The sequence below is a fragment of the Suricata suricatta genome, chromosome 4 (assembly GCF_006229205.1).
Source record: "Suricata suricatta isolate VVHF042 chromosome 4, meerkat_22Aug2017_6uvM2_HiC, whole genome shotgun sequence".
Classification (NCBI taxonomy): Eukaryota; Metazoa; Chordata; class Mammalia; order Carnivora; family Herpestidae; genus Suricata; species Suricata suricatta.
In genome coordinates this window covers 89869869-89892052 of record NC_043703.1, presented here as the reverse complement: position 1 = coordinate 89892052, position 22184 = coordinate 89869869, and the positions used below count along the sequence as shown (strand labels likewise).

General features: G+C 42.8%; 1 protein-coding gene across 8 annotated transcripts in view; it reads right to left on the bottom strand.

Annotated features, from left to right (window-relative positions):
• KANSL3 (KAT8 regulatory NSL complex subunit 3) overlaps positions 1 to 22184 on the bottom strand; it is a 46869-nt gene that overhangs the window by 9445 nt on the left and 15240 nt on the right. For 6 of the 8 annotated variants that reach the window (XM_029937225.1, XM_029937226.1, XM_029937227.1 and 3 more), the window contains 16 exons: positions 18277 to 18408; positions 17910 to 18026; positions 17563 to 17664; positions 17383 to 17454; positions 16193 to 16267; positions 15856 to 16013; positions 13022 to 13085; positions 12385 to 12585; positions 12012 to 12168; positions 10406 to 10483; positions 8625 to 8816; positions 7965 to 8049; positions 7426 to 7553; positions 6444 to 6553; positions 5813 to 6035; positions 5352 to 5485 (listed from right to left, as the gene is read on the bottom strand). In XM_029937225.1, coding sequence (XP_029793085.1) covers positions 5352 to 5485; positions 5813 to 6035; positions 6444 to 6553; positions 7426 to 7553; positions 7965 to 8049; positions 8625 to 8816; positions 10406 to 10483; positions 12012 to 12168; positions 12385 to 12585; positions 13022 to 13085; positions 15856 to 16013; positions 16193 to 16267; positions 17383 to 17454; positions 17563 to 17664; positions 17910 to 18026; positions 18277 to 18408 — 2028 coding nt within the window. The remainder of the gene's footprint in view (positions 1 to 5351; positions 5486 to 5812; positions 6036 to 6443; positions 6554 to 7425; positions 7554 to 7964; positions 8050 to 8624; positions 8817 to 10405; positions 10484 to 12011; positions 12169 to 12384; positions 12586 to 13021; positions 13086 to 15855; positions 16014 to 16192; positions 16268 to 17382; positions 17455 to 17562; positions 17665 to 17909; positions 18027 to 18276; positions 18409 to 22184) is intronic. The other 2 variants (XM_029937229.1, XM_029937228.1) reach the window with 2 other exon arrangements.

Genomic DNA, 22184 nt, shown 5'->3' with positions numbered 1-22184 from the left:
ATGACAAAACGAAAGAACTCTCCTCTAAAGAAATTCCAGGAAGAAGTCACAGCCACAGAACTGCTCAAAACAGATTTAAGCAACATAACTGAACGAGAATTTAGAATAACTGCCATAAAATTAATCACCAGGCTCGAAAAAAGCATTAGAGAAGCTATTGACACAAAGACTAGCAACCTTCAAAATAGCTGTGATGAGTTAAAAAAGGCTATAAATGAGGTGCATAATAAAATGGAGGCAGCCACTACATGGATTGAAGAGGCAGAGAGGAGACTAGGTGAATTAGAAGACACAGCAAAAGAGGAAGCCGAGAAAAAGAGAGAGAAATTGATATAGGAGCAGGAAAGGAGAATTCGAGACCTGAGTGATACAATCAAACAGAACAATATCTGTATCATAGGAATTCCTGAAGAAGAAGAAAGAGAACCTCCCCAGTTTGGGGAAAGAAACAGACATTGAAATCCATGAGGCACAAAGAACCCCCTTAAGATATAACTTGAATCAACTTTCAGCACGACATAGCATAGTGAAACTAGCAAAATATAAGGATAAAAAGAGAACTCTGAAAGCAGCTAGAGATAAAAGGGCCCTAACATACAAAAGGAAACCTATCAGAGTGGTTAGACCTATCTAACGAAACTTGGCAGGCCAGAAAGGAATGGCAGGAAATCTTCAATGTGATGAACAGAAAAAATATGCAGCCAAGAATCCTTTATCCAGCAAGCTTGTCATTCAAAATAGGAGAGATAAAGGTGTTCCCAAATAAAAACTGAGAGAATTCATCACCACCAAACCAGCCCTACAAGCAATCCTAAGAGGGACTCTATGAGGGAAATGCTGCAAGGAATTCAATGTACCAGAGACACCACTACAAACATGAACTCTAAAGAGAACACAATGAATCCAAACCCACATTTTTCAATAATAACACTAAATGTAAATGGACTGAATGCTCCAATCAAATGACACAGGGTAGCAGAATGAATAAAAAGCAAAACCCATCTATTTGCTGTATATAAGAGACTCATTTTAGACCTGAAGACACCTTCAGATTGAAAGTAAGTGGATGGAGAAATATCTATCATGCGACTGGAAGCCAAAAGAAAGCCAGAGTAGCCACACTTATATCAGACAAACTGGATTTAAAGTAAAGCCAGTAACAAAAGATAAAGAAGGTCATTATATAATAAGTACAGGGTTTCCCATCAGGAAGAGCTAACAATTATAAACATCTATGTGCCAAATTCAGGAGCACCCAAATACATGAAACAATCATAAATAGAAACAATCTTATTGATGAGAATGTGTTAATTACAGGGGACGTTAATACTCCACTGACAGCAATGGATAGATCAACCAGACAAAAAATCACTTAAGAAACAAGGGACCTGAATGACACATTGAAACAGATGGAATTGATAGATATATTTAGAACTCTGCATCCTGAAGCTACGAAATTCACCTTTTTCTCAAGTGTGCATGGCACATTCTCCAAGATAGAGCATATACTGGGACATAAAGCAGCCCTCCATGAATACAAACGAATTGAGATCATACCATGCACACTTCAGATCACAATGCTATGAAACTTGAAATCAATCCCAGGAAAAAGTCTGGAAAACCTCCAAAAATGTGGAGGTTAAAAACCACCCTACTAAAGAATGATTGGGCCAGTCAGGCAATTAGAGAGGAAATTTAAAAATATGTGGAAACAAATGAAAATACAACAATCCAAACTCTCTGGGATGCAGCAAAAGCAGTCCTAAGAGGAAAGTATATTGCAATCCAGGCCTATTTCAACAAACTAAAAAAAGTGCAAATTCAAAATCTAACAGAGTACCTAAAGGAACTAGAAGGAGAGCAGCAAGAGCATCCCAAACCCAACAGAAGAAGAAAAATAATAAAGATCAGGGCAGAAATAAACAATACAGAGTCCAAAAAACAGCTGAACAGATCAATGAAACTAAGAGTTGGTTTTCTGAAGAAATAAACTAAATTGATAAACCTCTAGCCAGCCTCCTCAGAAAAAAAAAGAGAACACCCAAATAGACAAAATCATGAGTGAAAATGGATCTATTACAACCAATCCCTCAGAAATACAAGCAATCATCAAAGATTACTATGAAAAATTATATGCCAACAAACTAGACAACCTAGAAGAAATGGACAAATTCCTAAACACACATGTACTACCAAAATTCAAACTGGAAGAGATAGAAAATCTAAACTGACCCATAACCAGTGAAGAAATCAAATCAGTTATCAAAAATCTCCCAAAGAATAAGAGCCCAGGGCCAGATGGCTTCCTGGGGAATTCTACCAGACATTTAAAGTGGAGTTACTACCCATTCTTCTCAAGCTATTCCAAAAACTAAAAATAGAAGGAAAACTTCCAAACTCATTCTACGAAGCCAGCACCACTTTGATTCCCAAATCAGAGACCCAACAAAAAAAGAGAACTACAGGCCAATATCCTTAATGAATACAGATGCAAAAATACTCAACAAGATACTAGCAAATCGAATTCAACAGCATATAAAAAGAATTATCCATCATGATCAAGTGGGATTCATTCCTGGATCACAGGGCTGGTTCAATATTTGCAAATCCATAATGTGATACATCATGTTAGCAAAAGAAAAAGATAAAAACCATATGATCCTGTTGATAGATGCAGAAAAACCATTTGACAAAATACAGCATCCATTCTTAATAAAAACCCTCGAGGAAGTTGGGATGGAAGGAACTTACTGAAACATCAAAAAAGCCATTTATGAGAAGCCCACAGCTAATATCATCCTCAAAAGAGAAAAACTGAGAGCTTCCCCCTGAGATCAGGAACATGACAGGGATGTCCACTCTCACCACAGTTGTTTAACATAGTGCTGGAAGTCCCAGCATCAGCAATCAGACAACAAGAGGGAATAAAAGGCATCAGAATTGGCAAAGATGAAGTCAAACTTTCACTTTTTGCAGATGACATGATACTCTACATGGAAAACCTGAAAGACTCTACCAGAAGCCTTCTAGAACTGATTCATGAATTTAGCAAAGTCGTAGGGTACAAAATCACCATACAGAAATCAGTTGCATTTTTATATATCAATAATGAAGCAACAGAAAGAGAAATCAAGAAACTGATCCCATTCACAATTGCACAAAAAACCATAAATTACCTAGGAATAAACCTAACCAAAATGTAAAAGACATGTATGATGAAAACTATAGAAAACTTATGAATGAAACTGAAGAAGACACAAAGAAATGGAAAAACATTCCATGCTCATGGATCGGAAGAATAAACATTGTGAAAATGTCATTATTACCCAAAGCAATCTACACATTCAACGCAATCCCCATCAAAATTGCACCAGCATTCTTCTCAAAGCTAGAACAAACTATTCTCAAATTCATATGGAAACACAAAAAACCCCAAATAGCCAAAGTATTATTGAAGAAGAAAACCAAAACAGGAGGCATCACAATCCCAGACTTTAGCCTCCACTACAAAGCTATCATCATCAAGACAGTATGGTATTGGCACAAAAACAGACATGTAGAACAATGGAATAGAATAGAACTGGTCCCAGAACTGGACCCACAGATGTATGGTCAATTAATCTTTAAAAAAGCGGCAAAGAGTATCCAATGGAGAAAAGACAGCCTCTTTAGCAGGTGGTGCTGGGAGAACAGGACAGCAACATGCAGAAGAATGAAACTAGACCACTCTCTTACACCATACACAAAATAAACTCAAAATGGATGAAGGACCTGAATGTGAGACAGGAAACCATCAAAACTCTAGAGGAGAAAGCAGGAAGCAGGCTCCTTGACCTCAATTGTAGCAATTTCCTACTCGACACATCGCCAAAGGCAAGGGAATCAAGAACCAAAATAAACTACTGGGACCACAATAAGATAAAAAGCTTCTCCAAGACAAAGGAAACAATAAAAAAAAACCTAATAGGCAACTGACAGAATGGGAAAAGATAGTTGTAAATGACATATCGGATAAAGGGCTAGTATCCAAAATCTACAAGGAACTCACCAAACTCCACACCCGAAAAACAAATAATCTAGTGATGAAATGGGCAGAAGACATGAATAGACACTGCTCCAAATAGGACATCCAGATGGCCTATAGTCACATGAAATGATGCTCTGATCACTCATCATCAGGGAAATACAAATCAAAACCACAGTGAGATACCACCTCCTGCCGGTCAGAGTGGCTAAAATGAACAAATCAAGAGACTACAGATGCTGGCGAGGATGTGGAGAGACAGGCACCCTCCTACACTGTTGGTGGGAATGTAAACTGGTGCAGCTGCTCTGAAAAACAGTGTGGAGGTTCCTCAAAAACCTATCAGTAGAACTCCCCTATGACCCAGCAGTGCCACTGCTGGGGATTTACCCAAGGGATACAGAAGTGCTGATGCATAGGGACACATGTACCCCAATGTTCATAACAGCACTTTCAACAATAGCCAAATGATGCAAAGAGCCTAAATGTCCATTAATTGATAAATAGATCAAGAAGATGTGGTTTATATATACAATGGGATACTACGTGGCAATGAGAAAGAATGAAATCTGGCCATTTGTAGCAAAGTGGATGGACCTCGAGGGTGTCATGCTAAGTGAAATAAGTCAGGCGAAGGACAGATACCGTATGTTTTCACTCATAGGACTAACAAGAGAAACCTAAAAGAGGACCATGGGGAGGGGAAGGGGGGAAAAAGAGTCAGGGAGAGGGGGGGAGGCTCTTGAATACTGAAAATGAACTGAGGGCTGAAGGGGGAGAGGGAAAAGGGAAGGGGGGTGATGGTCATGGAGGAGGGTACTTGTGGGGAAAAGCACTGGGTGTTATATGGAAACCAACTTGACAATAAACTACATGGAAAAAAAAAAAAAGGAAAGAAATCTAGTGTATCCTAAAATGGCAATGAATGCCAAGAGCTGGAACAGCACAATACTGGAAAGCTGGTCAAAGAAAGGGTGTTAATCAACTAACTAGCCTCTACCACAACCTGTGAATGATGAAGCCAAGAATGGGAAGAGAAAAGGAATGGAGAGGGAAAGCAAACAAAAGTTAATTACCAAGCACTGCTACACACCTGAACACAGTTCACATTTAATCCCCACAACAATCCAGGGGATGCCACAGAAGAGGAGACTCAAAGGAGCTCACAACTTCCTCAAAATTACAAAGCTACAACCCCCGGGTCTGGATTTGACTATTGTCTGCCTACAAGTCCAGTGCACTGGCAGCTCCTCTGATAAGCCAGTCAGTCGGCCCCAAACTTCCCAATACCGGAGGCTGTATCCTCAGTCTACCCAGGGAGACTCACCTGTGAGCTGGAGGGCAGCACCTGGGAGTTCGGCTCCTCTGAAGGGGCTGCTCCTGAGCCCATTGGGCTCAGCGTAGTGATTCGGCTGGGCTGGCCACGCAGTGTCAGAGTAATGGTGGTAGGGACCTTCAAGCCTGACGGGGGAGGGGTTGGGTTTGGTCACAGCCTCCACTTTCTTCTCCTGGACAGTTTCTTCACATCACACACCATCCCCTCAGCCTCCCACCTCAGTATTCCCAGCTGGATCATCTACTCTCTATCAGTCAGTTTGAAAGGCAACAGGAAACAGCTGTGTTCTTTTGACCTCTCTAGGGGCTGGTCCCACACAGCTGAATCTTTGAGAGTCAATACCAGGACCCTGCTGGCTGGGTTCAACAACATGCCTTGCACAGGTGAGATGGGAAGGTCCTGGGGAAAGATCCCGTATCTAAAAGTTCCCACGGCTGTCATAAGAGACTCACCTGATGCTTGGTTCGAGATCTGAGCCAGGCCAGGGAGGCTGCTTGCCAACTTAGCGAGGCCCCCATTGGTCAGCAGCTGGTGGATGGCTGTGGGCTTCCCACCAGGAGCGGCACCCAAGGAGGAGAGAGTGGTGGCCACAGGAATGGTACGTACAATGGTGCTGGTGCCTGTGGTGATGGCACCCAGGCTCTGCATGGGGGTGGGCAACTTCACACTGGTGGCCTGTGGGACACACAAGCCCAGTGATCAGAAGCTATTGCCCAACAGCAATGTTCAAGTATGGAGGGCCCATAGTATTAAAGGTTACCATCCAATGAGCACCTACTACATGCAAGGTACTCTACCAGGCATTTTCCACATACTAGCTTACTCAATCCTCAAAACAACCCTTTGAGAGAGTATACTATTATCCTTATTTTACAGACAAGGAAACAAAGATACAGATAGGTCAAAAACCTTGCCCAAGATCACACAGTAAGTGATGGGAGTCTTAACCTCTGGTAGTTCCCAGGGTGAAGTCAGAAGGCTGTTTTGACCCAGACTCCAGACCCAGACTCCCTGCCAAAGCCAACTAAGCTAAGAATGCCTCCTCCCCACACCTGTCCAACCCAGCGGAAGGCAGATGTGCACCTGTGGGGCTGGCCCTGGGGAGGGATTTGCTGGGAGGCCAGAGGTCTTGCTGCTGATATCCTGCAAGCTGAAGCTGAGGCCTTGAAGGAGACTGCTGGCTGATGTGCCCCCTAGAAGAGGATATAACAGATGTCAGAACAGGCTCAAGCCCTTATCCCAAGAGCAGTCACACCCATCCATCCTCAACAACCAACTAAAATACCCAATGCTCTTTCCCTGGGACATTTCCAGGGCTCTCAGAAAGACGCCAGGAAGGACTCCCCAGGCATGTATACTGCATGCCCACATGAGGAAAGCTACTATTCTAGACACACTGCCTTGAATTTGCTGTGCATATCCAAACCTACTCCAAACCACCTGTCTTACATTTTGGACAATTTTAGGAAAACCAGAGAATTTGAATCCCAGTTCAGAAATCTAAATTCCATCCTTTCCAGGGAAAGGGACAGTTTTTTAAGCCAAAAGAATTCCAAATACCTGATTTACACTTTGCTACACATAGTCCAGTGGCCACAAAACAAAGAGAGAGGTGCTCCTGAAGGAGGACACCTACAGAGCCTTGGCCCTGCTTGGCTCAGGCAACCAGCCTTCCTATGTAGGGTGGGATGGTGAAAGTGATGAGACAAGCAGAGGCAGAAAGGTGCCTCGTTTTGCTAATGCTAGTACAGCACAATCTTCAATTTTCTGCAATCAGATGTGTTTAAAAACACCACAGTGAACACAATACATAGATCTCCCACCAGATATATCTTCTTATACTACAAAAGACACTATCTGCAGACTGGGGTCTCTACTCACTGTAGATATTAAGACCAAGAACTCTCCCACCTCAGTGCTAATTCCAGCTTCACCTCAAGCCTCTATGAAAGCCTGCAACCCAGAGGAGCATCCTCCAGATTCGGCTGCTTTCCCAGAACCATCCTCCAGCAGCAGCCCAAAGAAGATTTAGCTGGGAGGCAGGAAATGCTGAATTACCAGATACCTGGGAGGGAGCTGCCAGGAGAGGTGGCCACTAGGCGGCTCTGGAGTGTATGCAAGGCATTGGGGGCAGTGCTGCTGGAGACTGAGGAGGCTGGGCTGGCTGACACTCCCCCTTCAGAAGCATTTGACCTGGAGACAAAGACAGGAGGTCCATTATCCAAAGGTTGGAGGGCAGCAGACCCCAGCAACACAGGGAGGGTCCAAAGTGGGGCCTAGTAAGGCTTTCAGTAATAGACACTAGAACCTATAGTTTTCTTTGTTCTACTTTCTGAATATGGTCTCTAGTTCTTCTGAAAGCCGGGTCTAAAATAAAGATTTCAAACCTTAAAGCAAGAGCTGGGAAGCTTTGCAAACTTGCAGTAAAAAAGAATTGAATTGATGCCCCACCTCTCAAAAAACAGCAAAGATCCCACTGAGAAAAACGTCATATTCCCAAAACTGACAGAGTCCAGACTCTATCACCTTTCTAAAGCACTAAAAGGATCAGAGAAAAGGGGACAAGAAAGAATCAGAGCCAGAAAGGCCAAGAAACAGACTCACTTGGCAGTGGTGAGAAGCCCTGTGAGCTCCTTGGTCCCTGATGAAGCCTGCCCCAGCGTCATGGTGATGGGCTTCCCGCCCCCAACTGCAAAACAGAAAACCCCAGCGCCACTGCTCAGTCCTGCCTGGCCCCTACCTTTCAAGGTTTCACAGCCCAGGCTAAATCCAAAATATTATAGACAAAGACTGGAAGAAGAAAAATGGAGAAGTACAACAGCAGAATAGGGAGAGTTGGAGGTATTTTTCTTCCAATTTTTAAACTTTCTAGAATATTTTATTACCTTTTTTCCCCTAAAGATTTTAAGTAATCTCTACACCCCCATGTGGGGCTCCAACTCAGGACCCCGAGATCAAGAGTTGCATGCTCCTCTGAACCAGTCAGGTGCCCTTGGAATATTTTATCTTTAATTGAAATTGACAGAGAACAAAATATAATGATGCTCTGGATGCTCCCCCTGATCCTCATTCTGCCTCCCTGGTTCTAGTTCAGATCAGGTCACTGCCCACTTTTGCCCCATGTGGTATTTCATGTCCTCTCTGCTCTGGGGACATCTTACACTGAAGTACAGGCTAAGATGTCCAGCAAGTAGCCACCAAGATAGCAATGTTATGTGCTTTGAGAGAGCTCAGTTTTTATTTAGACAGACCAGAGGAACTCACCTTCTGGAGCTCCTCCTTGGGAAGGAGTACAAGGCCCTCCAGCTGTGTCCCCTTGGGAGATAAGGGACACCTTAATCTTCGGTCTCTTGGAAGTCTTACTGCCAGGAAGAGGACTGGAAGGATGGTGGCGCTTCAGCTGGACCCTAAGATCCTCTTTCTCTGCCTCCTCCGTTTGTTCTGATGAAATGGGCACTAAGAGACAGAGCTAAGGTAAGGTCTTCCACAATCCAAAAAAGCCCGAGAGACACTGACAGACAGTGGCAGCAGGGGCATGACTGTAGATCACATACTAAGTTACACTTCAAAGGCAACTGCCAATAATTCAATCTCATCTCACTCAGGTCCCACCTGTGGTAGACACCATCTTGTCCTCTCCGAGGATGACTCCATCCCCATCCCTTATCCTTTTCTGCAGTTAGAAGGAAGGGGCCTCTGAGTTGGTGGAAACAAAAAGGAAAGAAGACACCCTGACCCTGCCTCGCAAAGGCCAACCAAAAAAGAGGACTTACTGTAGTGGATCTAAGCAGTGCTTTCTGGACTCAAACAATGTGATCATTTTCCTATTTCAAGCCCACCTTCCCATCATACAGCTGGGGGACAGTGAACATTCCACAAAGCAGCAGCAGAGGAGAACACTACCCTGTCCTCTCTAAAAGAGAAATTTTTCACAAGGCTCTCAGAGTCCTACTCTGTCCTAAGAGCCCACGGTTGAAGATTTGCTGCCAAATGAAGGCAACAAGAAAGATTATTGCCAGGAATTAAGGTTGGCTTTGAGGGGCTACTAGGCAAGGGAGCATCTCGGCCAAGACAACTTTACAGCTCCTGGGCAACAGTAGTCCATGTCACAACTAGTCCCCAGGTCATTTGCACTAGTAGAGAGAAAGGCCAACTGTTCAAACGTGGATTTCCCCCTCCACTGAATCAAAAGGACTCATCCTGTACATGGCCAAGCCTCCTGGACTTTAAAGTTATCCTTCAGGTTTCCTCAGAGAGCCCCTTCTCTTTTTTTTAAATTTTTTCATTTTTTATTTTAAGTAGGCTTCACACCCAGCACAGAGCCCAATGTGGGGCTTGAACTCATGATCCTGAGATCAACACTTGAGCAGAGATCAAGAGTCACACACTTAACCAACTGAGCTACCCAGACACCCCAGAGATCCTGCTCTTTAAAGCCAGAAGCCACCCCAGTCCCTCTTCTTAGCATAGGCAATCAGGAGTAGGGTTGGGAGGAAAGCAGTAGTATATGATGGGAGGGATGGGAGTCCTGGCCTGGGCCATAGAGGGCTATGCCAGGCCACAGAGCATAACCAGCTGGACGGATCACTTAGGGGACAAATGCACTGACTAAAATCAGAATAGGAAGGAGGGTAAAAGGGTTAGGAGTTATAGGTTTTATGCTTATGAGCTTATGACAAGTGGCTGGTGTGCTTGTAGCGGCCAAGATGGAAGCAGGAAACCAGAGGCAGGGAGAAAAATACACAAGGAAACTAAGGTTCACAGGCAATGGGCCACAGGCACACACAGGAGAAGCAAAGCCAAGAACCACAAAAAGCCAAAAAAAGGAAAAATCATGAGAGGCCAACAGAAAGTATGGAGAAAAAGCAGTCTATGAAGTAAGTAGAAAGGAGTCAGCCAAGGAAAGAATCAGAAGACAGAAAAAGGCAGAAAGAAAAGCAGGAACCAGAAACAAATTAAGAAACAGAATGGGAAAGAAACTGAGGGAAAAGTAGAGAGAAGCAGAGAACGGAGTGTGAAGAGGTGAAAGGAAAAGCAATACTCACCAAAGAGACAGGAGGAGGTGCCGGGAGGAAGAGCTTTCCTCACCAGCATATTTTGTTTCAAAAAAGCAGCAAACTGTGCTGGAATGAATCAGAAAGAATTACAGAATCACAGCCAGCCAGAGAAAGGAGAAAAAGAGAGGGAGTAAGAAAAAGATATGAAAATGTTCTAGAAAATGGTCAACAGGGGCCCCATTCCAGAATTACTGCATGGGTTTGAAACCTGACTCCCAGTAATTTAATTGGAATCACCTATAAACCAAAAATAATAAATATACCTGCCTCATGGGGCCATTGCCAAGATTCAACAAGCAATAGCAAGTCAAATACCAAAAAGAGGGCATGGCACATAGTCGGGCTCCATAAAAGTTAGCTATAATCATTCCCTCTTGCCTGCCAAAAGCCAGGGCGCTAGCGCTGCTGCTCTGCACCATATTCTGGGTCCCATTTCAAACCCAGCTCACCAATCAGCCCCCCAGAACTCCTTAGATTCTCAACTAATTACTCCTCCATAAGCAGAGCAGACATTTGGCTCTCTCTTCACCAAAAGCCTACGGGAACACCACCAACCCAGAACTCGGCTCTGGCCTCCACCTAAGAAGATCCAGGTCACAGACCATCCACATGCACGTTAGAGGCTTGGCCTTCTCTTTGCCTTTACCGATCCCCTCACACTTGTACTCCTTGTTACTACCAATCTTAAGGGAACCTTCTTAAGATGCCTAAGTTTAAGTCCTTTGTCTCCACTAAAAAAGAACAACTAAAAGAAACTAACAAGAAACCACTTCCCCTGTGAGCAGATCAGCCTGCTGTCATCTCTACATCTCTCTACTGGACAGTCAGCCTTGGTGCTGCCACTTTCCAGGAGTGTGAGACCTCAGATGATACGTGTTTCTGGATACATACACACACAATGCCCAAGAGGCCTTACCTCAGGCCTGTACAAAAGGATCAAAATGGGGGCAGGGGGAAAGCCACTGTTTCTTTTCTACCTACCTGCAAAACTCTCCCTTTTCTGTAGCTTCAGTAGCACTCACTGTTCTCCAAACTCTAATCTCAACCATACAAACATTTCCCAGCCTACTCTAAAACCTATCTGCAGAGAGCCTGATAAACTTCATTGAAAGTCCCAATGTGGGAAGCTTAACCTTGAAGGTCAAAACAAAGAAAGGGCATAATGCCATGTGCTTGCCCTGGAACCTGATGAATAAAGCTAATCACCCTCTCCACATGATCTCAAAAGTGCCTTGAATGCAGGAGTGGCTGGGCAGGGCCTAAAACAGAAGAAGTAGCTTCCCCAGTCAGGAGTCAGAAAAAAATTTTAGGCAAATACACATGGAGTTCAGCTCATAAAGCCTAACTTCCGCAGAACACCAACGCAAAACTATAATTAGTGGAACTATATTGACCCACTAATGCACAGACCTTTTGTGATGTCTTACCCTTGAAAACAAGTATTTAGTTCAACCTAATTTTGTCTGGACAGAAATGTGAGAAAGGGTACCTCTCACATGCCCCAGAAGAAGCTACAGATGTCAGTACTTTCCAAATGCCACATGATGTCACTATGGAAGATAACCTGAGAGGCCACTGGGCCAGGAAGCTATACCTTGGGCTTGTTTGTGGGTCAGCACAGCTTCTGTCCGCTGTACATGTCTCTTCAGGAGCTGAGAGCTCCCGATCTGACTGGACTTCTGGGCAGAGGTCACTGTGGTCACTTTTGTCTTGGGACTGGAAGTGGGACTGCTGGATACACTGGAAAGATCCTGAACAGACAGGGTAAGAAAGATAAGAGCAGAGCCAATGCTGTGTGGATTTGACCATTAATTACCAAGTCCACCTGAATTCCCTAATCAGAAATTCTCACAGGAACTCTAAGGCCTACAGCACTGGCAAAGCAGACAAACATCTGCAGGAAGTGAAGGAACCAACTCCACAGTCTTACTTCCCCAGCGAAAGCTCTCCCTCCCTGCCTTCATTACCTCTGAGCCTGAGGGTGAGGCCGGCAGCTTGGCAGCTGGTGAGGCAGGCCGACTGCCCCGCTCAGGGACCTCAAAGGCCAAGTCTCTGCGGGCTACATCCCGAGGCTTCTTCTTCTTCTCAGCATCCTGATCCCGGGGCTCAGAGCCCATGTGTCCCTCGGTGCGAGTGAGCACTCCAGTCAGGAAGTCCACGATCTCATCCTAGTATGAAGAGGGGCCCAGCCCACTGAGTCCTTCAGTCTAGGGAATAGGAACCTCCCCAACAGGTTCAACTCAATTCAATCCACCCTGGCTTTGGCATCTGGTGTGCCAGTCCCTCTCCAGGCACACAGAGCCAGGCACAAACCCAAGCCTTAGCCAAAGACCAGCAGGAGCCTGTGCCCTGATGCTCCTGTAGGGGTGGTGCTCCAGGATGGCTGTGCTCCCCGCTTCATCCAACAAACCCTATCTCCCCTGATGCACCATATGCATCTTAGACAGTCACTCTCATTTCCCCTTTTCTTTGCTTATGATTTAGTTCTACCAGAGTCCCCACTGGATACTCATTCAGAGCCAAAGAGGCTGCTGCCAACAAGATCAAGCCTAAAAGGTTGAAAGGCAAGCGAAGCTGAGAAAAACACATAAAACAACTGTGTACCTGAATACATCTGTCCACCATGCTCTGAGTCAGCCCCTCTGATTTCTTCTTTGCTTTGCTTATTCTAAGAGTCAGAGAAGAGAAAATGGCATCACATCAAAGCAAGAATGGACTTATCTTCTGTGTTGGTTATTTTCTAGTCCCAGGAAGGAGGAACATTAGCTCTCAAGCAGGTGTCACAACCTCTCTGAACCAGTTTCCACATCTGCAAAGTGGGGAATCATAACACCTCACTCATAGAATTGTGGGGATTACAAAAATAATATATATATAAAACCACAGAACATATGGAAATTGCCTCAGACTGTACATTCCAGAAGTCCTATACCTATGGCTTCATAGATAAACTCTATCAAACCTCTAAAACCTTATCTAGAAGTCCCCCAACAGAGGTCCACACCCTGAGATCACTGGTTGCTGTTGAAATGAGATTCACAGAAGATGAAAGGTATCATAGGTTAGTTCTAAAGGGATGAGAGAGGGACACCTGGGTGGTTCAGTTGGTTAAGTGTCTGACATTGGCCCAGGTCATGATCTCACAGTTCGTGGGTTCAAGCCCTGTATTAGGCTCTGTGCTGACAGCTCGGAGCCTGGAGCCTGCTTCAGATTCCATGTCTCCCTCTCCTCTGCCCACTCCCAACTAGCACTGTTTCTCTCTCTCTCTAAAATAAATACAACATTAAAAAAAAAAAAGGCGGGGGGGTGGTTAACAGAAAATGGCCACAGATGGCTGCATTCTCCTCTTTGAAAGCTAGTCTGAAAACCCCTGGCTTCCAACTGGGGAACCTTAGCAAAAGAAAAATGGAGCCCAAATGACAGGGTACATAGAGAACAATATTCTGAGCCTCCAAATTCTGAGACCCCAATTTACTGACTGGCTGGCCTCTGACCTAGAGTAGCACCCTCATCATACAGATAAGGATCATGAGTCCCAAAAGTTAAGCAGTTTACCCAAGCTTCTTAGCAAAGCAACCAAGACTAAATTAAGGTATCCCAATCCTCAGGCTGACGCTCATGGCACCATACAAATATGTCTCATAAGCAGCCTCCTGACACAGCTCCCACTAAGGTATCTCCATCTCTCATGTTCCCTCATAGCCACTCAACACACACGCGCGCGCGCGCACACGCGCACACACACACACACACACACACACACACGATACCTTACTATAGATAATAATGTCTGAATAACCAACAAAGACAATCTATTTACATGAAAACACTGCCTTGAGCACCAAAGCATCAGCTTCTAGGCCCAAAAGAAGATGCCAAATGACAAAGATCAGTATTTCTCCAAAATAGCTCTGTGTAAGAAATTGACATACAGATGGGAACAGATAACTGCTTTAAGCTGCTAGCTAAAACACACAAATGAAATTAATCTCAAGGTGCCTGGGTAGCTCACTCAGTTAAGCATCAGACTTCAGCTGAGGTCATGATCTCGCAGTCTGTGAGTTCAGGCCCCGTGTCAGGCTCTATGCTGACAGCTCAGAGCCTAGAGCCTATTTTGTATAGTGTGTCTCCCTCTTTCCCTCTGCTCTTCCCTAACTCATGTTCTGTCTTTCTCCCCCCACTTCTCAAAATAATAAACATTACCAAAAAAATTTTAAGATATTAATCTCTACAATTGAGCATATAAAAAAAGAAAGCCCAGTAAATGATACAACCTCTTTTTCAGTACATTTCATGAAAGCATAATTAAAGTCTCTACAGGCAGCCAGTCTTGTAAGGCACCAGTGGCTGTCTCAATGACCAAAAGTGCCCTTCCAAACTCTGGCTGTTTTTACTCCAAAATACAAAAAGGATGCTTAATACAAGTAAAATGTTTTGGGTTTTTTTTAGTTTATTTTTGAGAGACAGAGAGAGACAGTGTGAGCTGGGTAGGGTCAGAGAGAGAGGGAGACACAGAATCTGAAGCAGGCTCCAGGCGCTCAGCTGTCAGCACAGAGCCCGACGCAGGGCTCAAATCCATGACCTGAGCTGAAGCTGGACGCTCAACTGACTGATTCACCCTGGTGCCCCTTAATACAAATAAAATCTATGTTCACATACATCCTTAGTAAGAAAGAAAATGTAAGAAATGCCTACTACCCCAGTGAAAGCACAATGACCAAAACTACCTTCACAGAGTCTCAAAGTATCTCCTTCCCATAGGGTAACTACTAATCACAAAGGGAAATATAGTATCTTTACCATGGAGAACCCTGGAAGATGCCACCTTAACCATATGATCAAGGTTAACATTACCAATGATAAGACACATCAGTATCATGTATCCTCAGGGAAGATGTGCTGAGGGCTTATCACCTCTGGGATTCCTGCCAAAAATACATATGCTCAACCTAATCACAAAAATGTCAAAAACCTACATTAAGAGGCAGCCTACAAAATAACTAGCCAGAAGTCTTTAAAATATCAAGGTCACAAAAAACTAAGGAATAGTATTGAATTCAAGAACACTGAAGAGACAAGGCAACTAAAAACAACATGTGATCCTGGACTGGATACTGCACAGAAAAAGGACATCAGTGAAACAACAGACAATATCAGCATCTGTAGATTATAGTGTCATATAATGTTAATTTTCTCATTTTGATCATTATACTTTGGGTATGTAAGACACTAGCATGCAGGAAATCTGAGTTAATAGTATATAATAATTATTTGTACTATTTTTTTTGCAACTTTTTATAAATCTAAATTAGTTTAAAATGTAAAACAGTTCCCCTTTTCACAGAAGCAGATTTAGTCTATACCTACATCACCACTTCACAGGCCTCTCTACAACACTGCAACATGGCTCTCTCACAGCTCTGGGGGAACTTAAGCACCTGAGATTATCGTCAGCTCCCCCAACCACCACCAAGCTGTTCTCAGCTCGAATCTTCTCCCGGAAATCCTCCATGGCTTCAGGATGACACTGCAAGGAATTCTGCCCGATGACAAACAGGACTGGAGTCTTCATATCCAAGAGGGGATCATCCACATCCTAAAACATGTACAGATTTTACTATCAGCCAGTTAATATTCACTGTGCCCTGACCTGGTGAGTCCACTGAGGGGAGTCGGCCTGACAACTGTAGTCACTAAGTGCCAGTTTAGGCAAGGTATGCACCCCCTTAGTCTTACCAGCCAATGACCCAGCAGTCAGCTGTACCCCATGCTTACCCCTCGGGGACCATCCACAGTAAGTAAAGGAAACCCAAGGCAGACAACTGCAGTGACGTACTCCATCACTGACACCTGGAAATAATACAATAGTGTGTCTCAAGGTCAAGTGACATCACCGTAGCTACATCCTACCCAGAGTACATAGGTGGTCCAGACGTACCAGCTAGTCCCATCTCCTCCCCACCAGTCCTAATCCTCAGGGGTACCAGCCATAGTGGCAGCAGTAAAAGCACAGGACACAAGATACACTGTTCCACCTGGAGAATTTAAGCCCTGAGAGGATCCCAGCAGAGGGTGAACCACAGGGTAGGAAGTTCAGTGCTTCCAATCCTATCAATTCCCTAGACTAGTGTCCTGTTCACACTTTTTCCTCCACTAATAGCAAATGCAATCAGGAGAAAACAAATGTTGCTCTTCTTCCTTACATGAAGAAAATCTCTTCCTTTTGAAATTTAATGGTTAGCTCCCAGGCACTCCAAATTTATTAGAGCAGTCACTGACTGAATTCTGCCACTCCTAGGACCAGGGAGTTTAGAAAGATAGCCCTCTTCCTCTCATGGCCCTGGATGTCATACTTAACCAGACCACTTGAAGCAGAGCAGACTTTGCTTAGTTGATCCACTTGAGAACTTGAGCTTTGGACAGGTCAGGGACACTTACACAAACTAATGAACATACAATAATGAAGAAAAGGTTCCTTGATGTTGTAGAAAAGCATAGAATATGAACACAACATCAAATTCCAAAGCTATTAAAATTTATGCCTACTAGAAATTTTTTTCTTTTTAAGTGAGAGAATAGTATTTGCATTTGGGGTGGGGGAGGAATATTTTTTTCAGAGATACATGCTAAAATATATATAAATAAAATGATATTTGGGATTTTCTTCAAAATAATTGGAGGAAAGAGAAAGTGGGCAGGGGTAAGATGAAAAGAGCTGGATCATAAATTAATCACTGATAAAGTTGGGTGAGGGGCCCACAGGGTTTATTATAGAACTGTTCTCTAAGTTTCTGCTTAAAATTTCCACAATAAAGTTAAAAAAAACGCCTTCTACACTTTAAAATGCATTTAAGTAAGCAGATCATCTAGCACAGTGCCTTGAGCATAAAAAAGGACTCAGTGGTAGCAAGCAGCAGTATTAGTCTTCTGTAGGACAACCTCCAAATGACATGGAAATTACTTACGTGACAGGCCACCAAAGCTCCAGTATTCCAGCCAATCAAGATAATGGGTTTGTGGGGGGAATGGCTGTGAATCTTCGTGGGAAGAGAAAGCAGACAGTAAGACAAGAGATTACAGCTAGGTGCAGAACAAGCCTAGCACACTGGGTGTGCCCCAGTGAACTAAAGCACGGGCATTCTCACCTCCAGCACTTTGCTTCTCACCGCCCCAATCATATGCTCAAGACACTGCAGAATTCCTACCCCACTACCGTTGTTCAGCAGATGGGTGGCTACAGGAATGACCTAAAGGAAAGAAAGTGGCAGCCATGCCAGCAGAGGTAAGTTTCAAATCTCTCAATTCTGCCTAACCTACTATAAATCCCTTCTACCTAGGATAAGCACCATTCAAATTAAAAACCAAAAGAGAGTGGCGGGGATGCTCAACATTTAAGTCCATCCACTTTGAGACTCCTCCCGCATTCTGTCTGCTCAGTTCTCCAAGACTCTATGTCCACCCAGGAGACAGTTTCTCTTGTTCCCACACATACCTTGCCTAAGCAGGACAGCTGAGATTGCCAGAAGCGGTGGCGGCGTGAGGTGGGGAACACAGAGCTAGAAGGTCCAGAGGACGCAATGAGAATGAGAGGGGAGCCAGGGAGTTTGCTCTAAGGAGAAATAACCCCAACAGAGAACCAGTGAGGAAGAGGTGCTGCTCCACAAAATCCCAAATATCCCAATAACTTTCTTATCCCAACGAATGCTAATTTCCTTATGACACTATGCTAAGCAGTATACACAACCAATTATTAATGAGAAAAGTTAAACAAGTCATTTATTATACTCTTGCTAAGGTTCTGAGACTGGATTCTAAAAACTTCATGGGCCAAAGTTAAGTCTTGAGCCGCTCTGACTTACTGGTTTGTTATGAGAAAGCACCCCCACAGCAGGATCCCAAGGCCTCTTCAGCAGGAGGGATAAGGCCTCAGCTCCTGCAGCCCCAGTCTTCGTGTTAGATGACACAAGCATCCGGTCAATCAAAGTAGGGATCTAAAAGCAAAAGCAAAGATGATGCTAGTGTGAAGCAAGAGACCTGTCCACCAGCAACAATAGGGGGAGGACAGAACCCCACTATGAGCCACAGAAAGACTTCAACTAAACCTCTCAAACTTTACTCAGGCGCAAAAGTACAAATATGCATCTCTTGATATGCATCAAGAGACTTAAATTCATTCCTAACCCTTTCCCAAAGGATTCTACTTCTGAGAACCTTTTGTAACAAAATATATCAAAACCACAAAATAGAACAAAATATTAATAGTGATCTTTATGGAGTTATGGATAGCTTTTCCCCTTTTAGATTTCTATATTTTCTAAATTTCCTCAATGAACATCAGTCAATTTTATAATTTTTTTTTAAATCTGCATTTTCGTCTAGCATACTGCCTTTAAATTTGGGCATATTATGGAAATATGTTATTGTGCCCAAAATAATATAACTTATGTGTTGTGTATATCATGATTTATACCATATCCTATTTTTCACTATTTGCCAGAAATATGACCTCACAGAAATGTAAACATTCTAATGCTTACACTGAGAAGATATATCTCTGGGAATTCCACATTACTTACAAAAGCTCAAATTAACCTAGAGAAAAGTAAAAATTTTTTAATGTTAAAGGTAGTCTTCAGGGGGAAAAAAGGGTTTTCAGAAACTGGAGAATTAAAAGTACTATGGTGATGTGGGTTGTAAAAGGTCAGTCCACAGCTAACACCATACTCTACAGTGAGAAGCTAAGAGCTTTTCTTCTAAGATCAGGAACAAGATGAGGATGCCCACTCTTAATGCTTTACTCAACATACTATTACTGTAAGTCCTAACCAGAACAATTAGACAAAAAAAACAAAAGGCATCCAAATTAGAAAGGAAGAACTAAAACTGTCACTACTTATAGATGACATATTATAAACAGAAAACCTTAACAACTCCACCAAAAAGCTGTTAGAACTAATAAATTCAGTAAACTTTCAGGAAAGAAAATCAATATACAAAAATGTCCCATTTCTGTACACTACTAACAAACTAGCAGAAAGAGAAATTTAAAAGACAATCCTGCCTACAACTGCACCAGAAAAAATAAAATACCTAGGAATAAATTTAACCAGAGATGTGAAAGACATGTGCACTGAAAAATAGAAGACATTAATGAAAGAAACTGAAAAAAACAGATATTTTTGCTTATAGATTGGAAGAGTATTGTTAAAATGTCCAAAATACCCAAAGCAATCTGCAGATTCAATGCAATGCCTATTAAATTCCAACAGCATTTTCCCCAGAAATAGAACAACCCTAAAATTTGTATGGTACCACAAAAAAACCTGAATATCCAAAGTAATCATGAGAAAGAACAAAAGCTAGACACATCACACTCCCTGATTTCAAACTATATTACCAAGCTATGGTAATCAAAAGAGTATGACTGAGGCATAAAAACAGATACATAGATCACTGGAACAGAATAGAGAGCCCAGAAATAAAACCCATGCTTATATGATCAATTAATCTATGACAAAGAAGGCAAGAATACGATGAGGAAAATACATTCTCTTTAATAAATGGTGTTGGGAAAACCGGACAGCTACATGCAAAAGAATGAAACTGGACAACTTTTTACACCATATACAAAAATAAACTCAAAATGGATTAAAGATCTAAATGTGACATCTAAAACCATAAAACTCCTAAAAGAAATCATAGGGGTGACTGAGTGGCTCAGTCAGTTAAGCTCTGACTTTAGCTCAGGTCATGATCTCATGGTTTATGGGTTTGAGGCCAGCATCAGGCCCTGTGCTGACAGCTCAGAGCCTGGAGCCTGCTTCAGATTCCATGTCTCCTCCTCTCTATGCCCCTCCACTGCTTGCACTCTGTGTGTCTCTCTCTTTCTCTATCTCTCTCTCTCTCAAAAATAAATAAACATAAAAAAAGGAAGGGAGGAGGAAGGAAGGAAGGAACGAACAAACGAACGAACGAACCATAGGCAGTAATCTCTTGGACATTGATCTTAGTAACATATTTATGGATACGTACCTTGGGCAAGAAAAACAAAGGCAGAAATAAACTACTGTGACTACACCAAAGTAAGTTTTTGCACAGCAAAGTTTTTGTTTCATTTCAACAAAATGAAAGGGCAACCTCCTGAATGAGAGAAGTCATCTGCAAATGATATATCTGATAAGGAATTAATATCCAAAATATATAAAGAACTTATACAACTCAACACCAAAAAAAAAACCCAATTAACAAATAGGCAGAGGACCCGAATACTTTTCCAAAGAAGGCATACACATGGCCACTAGACACATGAAAAGATGCACAACATCACTAACCATAATGGAAATGCAAATCAAAACCACAAGGACTTACCACCTTATACCAGTCAGAAAGGCTAATATCAAAAAGACAAGGGGCGCCTGGGTGGCTCAGTCGGTTTAGCCTCCGGCTTCGGCTCAGGTCAGATCTCACGTTCGTGGGTTCGAGCCCCGCGTCAGGCTCTGTGCTGACAGCCAGCTCAGAGCCTGGAGCCTGCTTCTAGTTCTGTGTCTCCTTCTCTCTCTGCCCCTCCCCCTCTCATGCTTGCTCGCTCTCTCTCTCTCTCTCTCTCTCTGTATCAAAAATAAATAAAACATTAAAAAAAAAGACAAAAAATAATGAGTGTTGGCAAGGATGTGGGAACACTTGTGTGCACTGTTGGCGAGAATGTAAACCGGTGCAACCACTGGGAAAAATATAGAGGTTCCTCAAAAAATAAAAATAGAATTACCATATGAAACAGTAATCCACTGCTGGGTATTTAGCCAAAGAAAATGAAACCACTGGGGCACCTCGGTAGCTCAGTTGGTTAAGGATCCAACTCCATTTCAACTCAGATCATGATCTCATGGTCATGGGATGAAGCCCACGTCGGGCTCTGCACTGAGCATGGAACCTGCTTGGGATTCTCTCTCCCTCTCTCTTCCTCTCTCCTTCTTGCACACACTCTCTCACAAAATAAATATAACATTAAAAAAAAAAAAGAAAAGAAAAACACTAATTTGGAAAGATACAAGCATCCCTATGTTCACTACAGCATTATTTGTAGTAAATGAGGTATGCAAGCAACCAACTACCCACCAATAGATGAACTGATAAAGACAACGTGGTATATATATAAATGGAATATGCTCAGCCATGAAAAATAATGAGATTCTGCCATCTATGACAACATGGATGGACCTGGAGGATATTATGCTAAGTGAAGTAAGTCAGAAAAAGACAAAAACCATGTGATTCCACTTATATTTGGACTCTAAAAAACAAAACAAATGAACAAACTAAAAAACAGACTCATAAATACAGAGAACTGGTGGTTGCCAGTGGAAAGGGGGTTGCAGGGATGAGTGAAATACGTGAAGGGAATTAAGAGATACAAACTTCCAATTGTAAAATAAATTAAGTCACAGAGATGAAAAGTACAGCATAGGAAATATAGTCAACAACTCTATAGTAACATTCTACATTGACAGGTGGTGACTACACTTACTGTGCGGAATACTGCGTAATGTACAGAATTGTCAAGAAACTATGCTGCACACCTGAAACTAATATAACATTGTATCTCAACTATGCTTAAATAATAAAAATTAAAAATGAATTTAAAAAATTTTAGAGAGAAACAACTGAGGTATTCATTTTGAACCTGATAGCCTAAGAAAACAGGAGTCAGAATAGAGGAACTACTGTTGAGAGCATAGCCTAGAATGGGCAGTGTTCTGGAAATCTCCCC